The following is a 13010-nucleotide window of genomic DNA, read 5'->3' as shown; positions in this document are numbered from 1 at the left end:
ACATATAAGTGTTACAACACAAGCTGTTACAACACGCATACCATCAAATCTGGGTGGTATGTGTGACTGCTTCTCTTGAAAGTCAACGTCTTAAAATCAATTACAAAGCACTTGATTTTAATGACAGGGCTCTCGTGGTCCTTTGAGGCCTTTGTTGCTTAACCTCATATGAACCGTTACAGGGTGTCGGTCACCAGGGGGCGCTGTTTGTATGGAAAGATCGTCTGGCCTCAAGTCACCCACATGTACATCACTGTCTGTCGTAGTCTAACCTTGCTCAACTTTGATAGTATCAACCGAAAGGCGCAATCAAAATACAAGCAGTCCTCCCTCCAACTTCAAAATAATTACAAGTTACCTTTGCTTAACATGTTGTAGTAAGCGTGGTGTTTTGGCGGAGACTATTGTAACCATGGTACATTTGTAAGGGTGAAAGGAGAGAAAGAAAGCGAGACATTTTTTTTAATTGAATTGGATTGGAGGGAGAGAGAGAGAGGGAGAGAGAGAGAGAGGTGGGGGTGGAGGTGGAGGAGTAGGACTGGGACTGGCTACCCTTCATCTGTCTGCTCTAGGCGGAGCTGAAGTTACCGAGAGCGGCCGCGGGAGCTCAACACGATCCGCGGGGCGATAATAATCCACACCGGGAGAAATGCGCTAATTTACCAGAGCAGACCCTGACCCGCGATCAGTTTACCGACCATCATCGACTGAGAGTCACTGCGCTGTTTATCAAAGGCCTCTGTCGCTTTGGATCGGACTCAATGTCGCTCCTGTTCAGCCGCTTGGACCAACCGATGGGTTTGACGCGTTCTGCCCTAGATTTACTTCATTTCAGATACATTATGCAGGAATAAAATAGGATAAAGCCGGGAAATGTCGGGCATGTCGCCAGCTCGTGAAGCTAAACATCGACTGAAGCGGTCTGACACGAAGAAACCTGACCCATATTGAGATACTGCTCGAGCGTCTGGACCTGAACCAAATAGATCGAAACTAAATCTTGTTTATAAACGCTGCTGATAACAACCGAGACGTGATCACATTCACAGCAATTTTGAGCCCTGTCTTAAAAAGGCTGAAGACATGCGAGGAAGTGGATCACACACATTACATGAAGTGTAATCGCTCAAACTCCGAACCAGCATGGAGAAAATGTGTTTATAATCTATCTATCAAAGCGCACAGAAACCCAAAGGCATCTAAAACCATGCATTGCCTCCAAACCTATATCTGCACGTCTCATTTCGGACTATTCCCTCCGAGCATATGAGCTTGAACTTCGTTCGATAGAGAAGAGGGGGAAAAAAGGAAATCTACTGGAACTTTTTTTTTGGAGCTGAACCCATCCAGAAGAAGCACCAGGACTATCATCAGGATGAAAGTGCGGATCCTAAACCGAACATCAGTACTGTCACTGGGGCTGTGCTCAATGCTTCTGCTCGGTGCTGTGGCTGGTAAATATGCTTCAGATCTACATTTCAACTATTTAACTGATATTATCTGTATCCCTATTACAGAGTCCATGTCACGTTATGTGCAGTTGTTCATCACTCAGCGCTGCAGCATGGAGTCCATGGACACTGTAATGAGAAGTGAACTGAATCTCAATCGGTTTACTGTACAAATGTGAACTGTCTGGAACGTCGTGCTTCATATTGCTTTGCTGGTTCACTATTACTGAGTGATGTGTTGAGGTGTATCTTGTTTCAATATCAATGTCAATAGCTTGAATTAACTTGAAGGGCGTCTTCTGTGTGAATTAGTCTAGTTAAACTAAAGTGGATTTACTTTGACAGTTACACAAGCAGGTGATTTTAGTGCTGCTACTTAGAAAGATTAGACCTAGACTAGAGAATATTCCTGAATATTGAGAATATGCAGAAGTTAATTGGTTATATATATAGTATTTAATTTGCATATTAGTTGTAACTTAAATTGTTTTGATGGTTTTGTGATGAATTAGCTAGTTTGTGCAGTGATGGTGAGCTGCATTTCCTGAACACATTGGAAGTCTATTGGTACAATAGCACAGTGATGGTGTCAGATGGTTTTACTATGGGGCATGTTCTAAAATATTGGTATTGCCATGGTACTTTTTGTAGTGCTCTTGTTTTGTCTGTATTTTGAATGTTTTTGTCTTTGAATGCAGCAAATGTTTTGACAATGTTTCCTGGTAATCAGTCATTAGTCAGTGGTATCTTATGGTGAATCCTATTTTTGGTCGTTTGATGTCAGTATAATGAACTTTAATAATGTTTTAGTCTGTTTAAACTGACGTGTTTTGACTCTGCATTGGTCAGTTACACATGGAGGTGGTTTTCGGGATATTTGGAGAGAAATTAGATGCATTTTAGGCTCATGGCTTGCTCATATATGTCTGTTTTAGGACTCGAAATACAGAATTACAAAAACTGGACTGTTGCTATTTTTTTTGGGTGAAAATGTTCGCAGCAGTGTAGGATCAAGTTAAAAATAAAGCTGTGTCAGTGTATGTATAAATCACACAGACTGGGGATCATTATCAGAGAGTGTGTTTTGATGTCTGTTTCTTGTCTCTTGCTTTCATATGGATCAGATCGACCATGCTGTGTGTCGGCCATTTGAGCCCGTTTACCCTGTTGTTGTGCAGTTAGTCATCAGATCAGAAGCATGTGATTATTGTACCATTGATTGTTTTGAGACCCTTGAAAAGTCCCTAGAACATTACAGGAATGTGATGAATGGATATATTTCCCTATATGCTGTACGCAATAATTCATTCAAGTCTTTTCTCTAATTAAGTGTCAATTACTAGACGTACAGAGTTGTGTAGGATAGTTATTGTTTATGTGAGCTAACTGCATGTTAGTTGGAAATGTATTTTGGGTTCAGCCTTGACCTCGGTGAGATAACGCTCTCTGTCTCCACTTGTACAGTAGATTATGGAGAGGATGGAAGGAGAAGGGAATTATGAAAGTGTCAGTTGTGCTCTATTCTTCAAAGGTGCATCCAGTCATTTGTCCAGATCTTTTATATTTTACTCCTAAAGAAATGAGAACTTATGACAAATATGTTTGAAATGTCTTACTCTCAGGGAGGCTGCCCTGAGCTGGTGAGATCACATGACCTACAGTGTCATGCAATTTAAAGAGTTCTGTGAAAAATGAAGATACAAATTTGTAAATAGTTTTATCTTTTCATCTATCAGAGAATCCTGAAAAATATGTATTATGGTTTCCACAAAAATGTTTAGCAGCACAACTGTTTTCAACATAAATAATAATAAGAAATATTTCCTGAGCAGCAAATCAGCATATGATTTCTAAAGGATCATGTGACACTGAAGACGAGTAATTTGCCATCACATTAATTAATTATTATTTAAGTTATTTTAATTTGTAATAATAGCCTATTTCACAACAATATGAATGTTTTTACGGTATTTTTGATCAGATAAATTCAGCCTTGGTGAGCAGAAGCGATTTCTTTCAAAAACACAAAAGTCTTACTGATCCCAAACTTTTGAACTGAATTGAAAGGAATACAACAAAAGTCAACCAGCTCTGATAAGAAACAGAAAAGCTTGTCAATGTTGATTTGTCAGTATGAAGTCCAAGACCACTGGGTTGAATAAGAGCCATGTAGCAAAATATACAGTATCCCAAGCAGTAGCCTAATGAGTGCAGCTTATAATCGAACAGGAAGTAAGATCCTTAGATTCTCTAATATTCACATTGGGAATATGCAGGATTTGTATACTATACAGCAAGCATTTATGCCTAAAAAAAAAATCTATTACAAATCACCACACTTTTTATTTGAGTGTGTCACTTTTACTTTACAGTTCTGTAATGATACTGTGTCACATGGTAATACCATGACCCACATTACTGTATGTTTACCATATTCAAATATGGTTTGTACAAGGTACTTGGTGGAACGTGTCCAATATGTTGGTACTATCATATTACTTTGTTGTTAATGCTCTGTTTGTTTTTGTCTTGAAATGCAGCAAGCGCATCCACACAAATATCTCCTATTATATTAATCCAGATAATTTCCAGTCATGAAAATATTGCTTTTGAGAAATGGAAAAGCTTAAATCCAGGGACTGTTTTTACAGTTATGAGTCATAACTTAAGCTATGCTTTTCAATTTCATCTATGGTTGAACCCCCAGGGGCGCACCAATAGAAATGGCACACATTTTTTAAATATAGTCCATCTCTAGAACAAAAGCTTCTTGACAAATTCATTTGAGCTGAATGTTATCGCCATACTAATTCACCTTAGTTAAAGTGATCGTACTAGGTCACATAATATTCCACCATCATCTGTCCTGCAAACCCACAGGTCCCGCGAGGAATGTGATTTCAGCTTTGCGGTTGTGACTACAGAGGTAAGACCACACAATGGAGACGACATGGTAATTAAAAGTGTGGTCTTGTCCAACCATGCTGGTAAACCGGTTCGTGGACTCGTCGCAAGCTCATTTTAAAGCCGTTAGGAGCTGCCACAGTGATTTAGATCTGAATGGGTAGTTAGTTTCACTTGAGGGAGTTTAGTACCTCAATGTGGCGCAGTTGGGGTTGGGCCTTTCAGGAACCAGCGGCAGGACGGTTTGTCGAGCATGGAAAAGATTAAGATGAAGGGGAGGCTGTACGGTGTGCGAGAGTCATTACCCCGTCTGTGACCGCTGTGAGAGCATGAAGCTATGGATCTTTTGCCACTCTGCTAAGCCCATCAGCACTCATTACTCACATACACACACATGTGCAACATGACCATTAAGGCTCTGGCGATAGTTCATACACAGGATTGGCGCTTTTCAGAGACGACAGGCCGTGGTATGAGATTCTAGATGGGCCATGAAGAGAGGGATTGTGTTCTTGATCAAGGACGTTCTGTGGAGCATCCAGGACAGTGCATCAATTTCTGGATAATGGACTGTGCACCATGTTAGAAACACAATTAAGCCTGTGTCTTGACCCATGTCTTATCTTGGACACAGCATCTGAACTTGCTGACAAACTCGCAGCTTCTTTCACATATAGGGGCAGAATTTCTCAGGCATTGAATACAATAAAAACAGTAAAATTATGAAATATCAATACAAGTTAAAATAACTGTTTTCTATTTGAATGTTTTTTTTTAAATGTAATTTATTCCTGTGATGTCAAAGATAATTTTTCATTATCATTACCCCAGTCTTCAGTGTCACGTGATCCTTCAGAAATCATTCTGATATGCTGATTTGCTGCTCAAGAAATGTTTCCTATTATTATTATCTCCAAAAAACATTTATTTATTTGAAATATTTTGTAGTGTAAAATGTCTTTACAGTCACTTTTGATCAATGTTATGCATCCTTAATTCTTTGCTGAATTTAAAAAAAAATCATACTAACCCCAAACTTTTAAAAAGCCTGTACATCATTCCAATACTATGAAGGTACATTTATTAGGTTAATTTATTCTTGAAAGTACCTTGGAATACTTTCATTATTCTTTTCATTATTCAATAAATTATTTTCATTAACCATGTCCATGGTAGAAGAATATGGTAATCATTCAGTACATGGTATAACACGTGTCTTCAACAGGGAGTACTGTTTGTCCTCATACCAACTGTTGTGAAAAATGGAAATATTTGTAAGATTAAATGTAATATTATTAAGTTAGCTTTTAACATACTACAGTTTAAAAGCGTTAACTTTCATTTTCTATCCTACAGTACATTCAAATAAATTAAGTGAAATATTAGTATTTCCCTCCATGCAATACTATATGTATAGGCCAGGCTTAAAAGTAGCCTACAACATTAATTTTCTACAAAATATAACAGGAGTTCCCTGCTCCATGATCTCTATTTTGAAAGTGTTACTATATTATTACCATCTAATACCATCACTGTACCATAGCTATAAGTAGGCAATGTGCTGTTGTTATACTTAAAAGGTGGTAGGCTACTCTGGTTTTCACATTTCTTCCTTTTCATCACGCCAAAGGGGTTAACATAAAATTGCACACAGGGAAGTGTTACGTTGGATCCCATTCTGTAATTACCCAAATATATGATTTCAAACGTCTGGTCTTAATATCATTTCCTTTGAGGTTTTCCATCGCTCTAATTTGAGCGTTTGACGAGCAAAGATGATTATCTCTGCGGAACAATAAAACCAGTCCAAATTAGCACCGACGTGACGCTCTGTGATATTTCCTGATATTTTCTTTGAGACACACCGTAGTCCCGCCGCAGCGGTGTGTTTGTTGCCCTGTGTGTTATGTATTAGCGTCTGCGTCTGAGCTGTCGGCCTTAAGGAATTTGCCCGTCTGTCTGTGTGGGGGAGGGCAGGAAGTAGGAGTTGGCTGTCTCACTCTGTCAAGCATTTCCATGTTTTTGATTTGTACTCTGATAGCAGTTCAGTAAGGGTGTAAATGCTTGTGTGCATTGGTTGTGTGTGTCACTGCTCAGCTCGGTATTGCATGTCATGTGAGCGCTCCGTCTGCGTTTTTTTTTGCTGCGTGTATCACGTATACCGCTGTCTGTAGCATGACACTTCAAAATAAAGCAGCAAATGCACAGATTTTCTGTTCTTGAAGTTCACTGTTGTTTTTCGTTGCGCATTTCCTCTTGTTTGTGTGTTTCGCCATATGTGTGGTGGTGGGGGTCTAGATTTTGTAGCCCTGCACTAGCAGGATTTAGACTAAACAATGTGTCTCTCGTTGGCTCCAGGGGCAGGCGGCTGGGGAGGGGGAAGAGAGAGAGAGAGATTCCCTTGCGGTGACGCCAACCCCCCCCCCCCCTCAACACTCACATAGTGCCCTCCGTCTGCAGCCTAACTGATTGGATCTGAGACCCCTCCTCTGATAGACTCTCCCCCCTTCCAAGTTCCAAACGCAGTTCACACACTAATTGAAAAATCATTTCACTTGAGGAATGTAATGTGGCCCCTCTGCAGTTCTCCACGTTGCTTCGGGGGGCAAAACAGACATTTCTAGATCTCGTTTCGATCTTGTTCTTTTTATGCGTCTCTAATCGCTCACATCCCTCAGGTTTCCGAGAGCCGATTATTTTGTTGTCATTATTTTCCTCGCTTACTCCCTTCGTAGAATTACGACTCCAGTTTATGGGTTTGTTGCATCGTTTACCGTCCTTCAGAGGTGGACGGTGCACACTGTGGTGGATTAACACTATAATTCTTACTGTATCATATTTGATGAGCACATTTCGAAGGCATTTGAATTATCAACATCAAAACGGTGTTGAAAAATCTGTTGTACAGGGTCGGATTTATGCATAGGCATTCTAGGCTCCTGCCTATGCTCACAGCAGGTCCTGGGGGACCCAATTACTATGAGGAGAAATTATATATATTTTAAAATTATTGTTATTATTTATTTTACTCTATTGCTAAAACTCTTTAAGACAATTACTTTATAAATTAATTCAAATTAAAATGGCACTGTCACTGTTGGGCAGAAACCTCATATCTGCATATTTCATCTTTGTTTCATAAATCATTTGTCACCCTTTACGTCTCTCTGTCAGTGGGTTTTGCAAATATTTAACCAATGAAAAGTATTAAAAAGAGCTTGTGATTAAACCTAGTAACTCCATTGGCTCCTCAAACTGTCCGTAAAACTGTCAGTATAACTCCACCCCGGCCATATTGTGAATGAAGTGCTGCAGACTTTTTGGACCGTCTCTGCTACTGTATAAGGCTAATGTTTTATGTATTGGAGGAGCGGAGAAGAGTGTCTGCTGTCAAGTCATAGCCAATACTGTCATAAATAGCCTGTGTGAAGCACTTCATCTTTTATAACATGAGATTTTGACCAAATGTGTTTAATTGTTTGAAAAATACAGTCTGCGTCCGAAATCGCGTACTCTCTTGAGTAGATACTTATTTTCAAAAAGTAATTACGTAATGACCGCTAAAAAAGTACATTCTATATAGTATGAATGTGTGTACTAGTATGAATATAATCTGGATGTGCTACATTCGCCATGTTGTCATTATCATGTGACCTACCATTGTCAGTTGTGTTGCTTCACTGCCATTCACAAATCCTCTCCCGTGGCCTCATGGGATAGTAAAGTGTCCATCGTATGCACACTTCAGAATCTCGCCGGAAAAAGTAGGTCATACAGGTACTTTTTGCTTACTATTGTTTATACTTGGTTTAGCAAGGAAAAGGCTTTTTAGTATCATTCTAAAAACGTTCGGTTGTGGTGTACGTGCCTTTTTGTAGTAAAATCATCACAAATTTTTATAAAGTAAATGTAAGAACAACATTTACATTGTTATTAACATATCAAGATGAACACTTACTGGACTGAAGCACCCCCCTTTATTTATTTATAAAAACATGTTAACGTGATTATCAAATATGATGCGTCAGGTTTGTGAGCCAGTGCTCATCTGTATATGGTTCTGGCAATTCTGCACCATGCTTTTCACAGTAACCGTAATTGTTTTTGCAACTATCCATGCTCAACAAGATAGTCTGCCCTGTTGCTCTCACTACACAAAGACTGTTTAGTCTTACAATGTGTTGACTGTTGTTCTTCTGGTACATGTTGTAGATAGACCATGGTCAGCATAAATAATTTAATATGGGGCGAATGAATTCACAGAGAGAGATATCTCCTTTGCAGCTAACAGCCGCAACATTTTTTTTTAAATTAAAGATTCAATATGATTCAGCAAAAACAGCAACTAGTCCTCATAATCACTCATTGTAGCGGCCCATTATCTCCCATCCAACATTTCATGGTGGGGCCATTTTGGACCCTAAATGGTATTTCCATGGGGTTCATATGAATCTCATATAGAATCTGACTGGGGCTAATTCAGATCGGGCCACCGTGGAACCTGTGGATAAAACCATTTTGGGCCCAAACCTCAAGCCCATATCGTGCTGACATTGACCTCACCGTGAAATGTTGTCGCTCTCCCTAGCAAATATATATGGGCTGCTGAACATTCAGCTTTGCCTCCTCAGGAATAAATTACATTTTCAAAATATATTAAAATAGAAAACTGTTATTTTAAATAAATTAAATTTCACATTGGAAGTACTACCAGCACCTATTTTTTCCCCACTCTGAGCACACGCACACAACCTCAGTCTAGCTCACATTAAAATGCAGTGGCTCTCCTCTGGCTCTCTGCCACATTCAGTCCATCGCTCTGTTCCTCTTTACCCCAGCTGTCTATGAGCACCGTTGAGCCTGCTTTCAGAAACATGCAGCAGTTTACTCTGTCATGAAATAACAGATGGAGCTTTGATAAATTGATTTGTTACGTCGAAGAATGATCTGCGACCTGCACAAAATTGCATTAAAATGGTCTGGGTTGTACAAAATGGCATAATATTTCTAAGTAACTGCTTTTATTATGTGAGACTCTATTTGTCTATTTGTTTTGCTCAAATCAAGCAGAGGCTAAAAAGAAATCTTGCTTCTTTCTCCTTTTGGTTAAATATATGTCACAATTCCTCTCCAGATCTTGTGGTAAAGTTGAAGACGACATGAAACGAAAGTTTCGATAGTCTTTTCTTCCTTATTGTGACATATTTCTGAGTGAATACAGGAAATATAGGGCAGGACTTGATTTTGACAATCAAGAATTGATTGGATCGTCAGATCATTGTGATGTCATCTGAGTGAAAGGTTGTCCCGCCCTCGCGCCAGTAAACGCGTCATCAGAGAAGAGAAAAGATGTCACTGCAAGAGGGAGGCGAAGTTATTTTGATTAAAGATTACAAGGGTTCAAAAAAAAGTTGTGGATGATAAATCGTTTACAATAAATATTGCATGAAAAAACAAGAATTGTACATTTTTATTTCATGGTGACTTTAATGTGTAAATACATCCCTGTTGGACGAAGATGGGCATTAAAGGGATAGTTCACCCAAAAATGAAAATTCTGTCATTAATTACTCGCCCTCATGTTGTTCCAAACCTGCAAACCTGACTTTCGTTCATCTTCAGAACACAAATTAAGATCTTTTTCATGAAATCTGAGAAATTTCTTCTGTCCCTCCATTGACTTCTACGCAACTACCACTTTGACGACGCTTCGAAAAGTTCATACAAATATCTTATCTGATCTTAAACAAATCCATATGAATTAAGCGGTTTAGTCTAAATTTTCTGTTGAGTCTCGATCGCTTTATATGATGAACATATTTAATTTAAGCTTTTATTCACATGTAAACTTTGATCAGGGAACATTAACAGAAGCTCAACAACCAAACCTGCTTGATGCACGAGAACAAACCTCATTGGTTCTTGCTGAAGCTCAAACGCGCTGCGTAACATGAGGATTAACCTCTTTGGTTCTTGTACGTCAAGTAAACATGCTTGAGCTTCTGTTTACTATAACTGATGTGTGAGTGAATAAAAGTATATGTGAATAAAAGCCTAAATTCAATTTGGTCAACATATAAAGTGATCGAGTCTCATAGCGTCAAAGTGGTAGTTGCATAGCTGTCAATGGAGGGACAGAAAGCTCTCAGATTTCATCAAAAAGATCTTCATTTGTGTTTACGAAGATCAACGAAAGCCTTACGGGTTTGGAACGACATGAGGCCGAGTAATTAATGTATTTATTTTTGAGTGAACTAACCCTTTAAGCTTACCTCACCGAGTTGAGCCGCGTTGCATTAGGAAAACTTGGCGAGTCTCGTAGCTTCTCCAGCGGAGGGAGGAGGATCCATTCTCTTGCCAACAGCGCCTACATGTCTGGGTGGTGAGAGGCAAGTGCACACCAGAGCTCTCTGGATGGGAGGTGTATTTGTGGAGGGGTATTTCAAAACCCTGGCACAGCTCTCTCTGTGGTCAGAGGCTCAATTCCGCAGCTTTTCAAGCTGCCCTCCGCCACAGTCACACGGCAAACCTGATCGAGAAAAGCCAGTGGAAATAGCGAGGAGCAGACAAACCTGCCAGCCGTTAAACACCCCTGATCTTGTTGCCATGTAGTTGTTGGTGCATGAAAGGCTCGTATTTTAAGGTGACCCGCGTGTTAATGTGGGTTCATTTCAAGGTAAATATTGTATAACCTTTTGAACAATTAATAATGACCCTGCTGTGTCCATTTCTGCTAAATTATGAACACACTTAATGCAGTTCTCTCACGTTCCTGTTGGGTTTGTGAGCAAACATGCTCCGTCCCTGTGGAAGATGACTGTTGACACGTGCAACATCAACATTAGCTCTGCCGTCAGTGGCTTGACCTCGAGCCAAAGCCATCAACGATTTATGAATCCCAGCAAGCTGGATTCAAGATAATTTGTGTAGTATTTAAGTTTTAATGAGATACAAGTTCATCCCTCAGCTTCTGCCCGTGACAAAAATAGGTTAGCGATGTCAGGCCCTTCTTGTGATTAATACTGTTTTGGACACAGATGCGCAACTACTTTTGAAACTAGGAGTTTGTAGACATGAGTAGCCCTGATGGTACGTGTCCTCTTTCCACAAGCTATGTCTTCGTCTAGACCGATGTCCAAAAACAAAAGTGGCAGGTGGGTCAGTGACATATAAGAGTGTCTGTGATAAAAATAAAAATAATAAAAAAAGGACAAATATTTTACAATCTAGTTTAAATGCATATTTTTAGAAATGTACTCTTTGCATTCATGTTATGGTTTTGAAAACTTTTATACATGTAGTGTATGCATCTTTTAAATAAAACTAAACTACCATGGATTATTAATTCAAAATATTATATTTGTCTATATTAGACCCCCACTAGATATTTTACAACCTGAACTAACTTTGCCTTGTTCTTAAAAGGTCAAATTTTCTGATGTTTTAAGAGAATTGAGACACAGTCATGAGGGTCTGATTTAGGCTATTTATTTATTTCATGCATGTTAGTCACAACTTTTGATTTGGCAAAGTTGTATATTTTAAAATATTAGTACGCAATGTGAACTGTAAAATGACAACATTTTGACTTTTGAGCAAAAAGCTGAGAAAATCACGTTTTAGTCAAAGACTACATCTGGATGGGATTCAGAATGATGATCTGGGTCGACATTTCATTCGGAAACATCAGCCAGTTATCGCTTGTTTCTGCTTCTTCGTCTGTGTTTTGATCTGGAGATTCTCTACTCTTTCAGAAGATGCCTAATAGCGCCCCCTACCATATAACAGTGAAAGCCGTAAATGTCCTTCAATGGTGTGGAAGCGTTGTTTGACAAATGATGGAAATTTCCTTCAATGGTGGGGAAAGAGTTAATTCATAAGTTTAAAACATGTTCATTGAAGTGGTGTGTTTAGCTCATTGTATATGTATCGCATTTTTTGTGATTTTAGATTTTCGCATTTTGAATTAGATTGAAAATAAGCGTCGCGTCATTGACCTATAGCCTACAGCGTATCAATTGCAACACATTGGTGAGCTCTTGGGTTGTAATTGTCTTGAGACAGTATTGTTTTACAGGGCCTTGCCTGCTTTGTCGTCTCTCTGGTCGTGTAGGTATATCTTCACGACCAGCCGGGTGGCTTGTAAGGAATGTGGCGGTTCTCATGTATCAAAGTCCTTCACCTTGTTAATTAGCTTGAGGGTTGTGCAGGAGTGTCTTTAATTACTGTCAGTCTCTGTAATTGTTGAAAAAAGAGCCAGTCGCTTAGTGACAGTCATTGCGGTTGTCTCTGCTAGACGTGGCTTCCTTTTTTTATGAAGTAGGATCTTCTCGCTGCGGGTTCCCATAGTGACAGCGAAGGCCTGTGGTTACTGCACGTTCAGCAAGTTTTAATTCTCCCAACCGCATTCACAAACCTCCCGATCCTTTGTACGGATAATCTTGGACTTCCTCCTCTGTGATGATAGGTAAATAAGTCTGGAGATTGTTAATCTGGGCCTCGTAAAGGGGCGTGATGGATGGAGACGGAGACGACATCTGCCGCCAAGCAGTGGTCTGATCTGCATGGTTTATTCCGGTCTTAGTCCCTCTACTATTCAGCCTGTAGGATTAGAAAGTGTGGAATCTCTTTGAGAGTTACATTACTGCACACAGC

At 39.5% G+C, this 13010-nt stretch overlaps 1 protein-coding gene across 1 annotated transcript in view; it reads left to right on the top strand.

Annotated features, from left to right (window-relative positions):
* The first annotated feature begins 493 nt into the window (after window positions 1-493).
* bmpr2b (bone morphogenetic protein receptor, type II b (serine/threonine kinase)) overlaps window positions 494-13010 on the top strand; it is a 71075-nt gene continuing 58558 nt past the window's right edge. The window contains exon 1 of the mRNA XM_079618667.1: window positions 494-1454. Coding sequence (XP_079474793.1) covers window positions 1376-1454 — 79 coding nt within the window. The 5' untranslated portion in view covers window positions 494-1375. The remainder of the gene's footprint in view (window positions 1455-13010) is intronic.

This window comes from Phoxinus phoxinus (assembly GCF_949152265.1).
Source record: "Phoxinus phoxinus genome assembly, chromosome: 7".
NCBI classification, from domain to species: Eukaryota; Metazoa; Chordata; class Actinopteri; order Cypriniformes; family Leuciscidae; genus Phoxinus; species Phoxinus phoxinus.
Note: the sequence above shows the minus strand (reverse complement) of the source record. Positions and strands in the feature narration are given on the sequence as shown.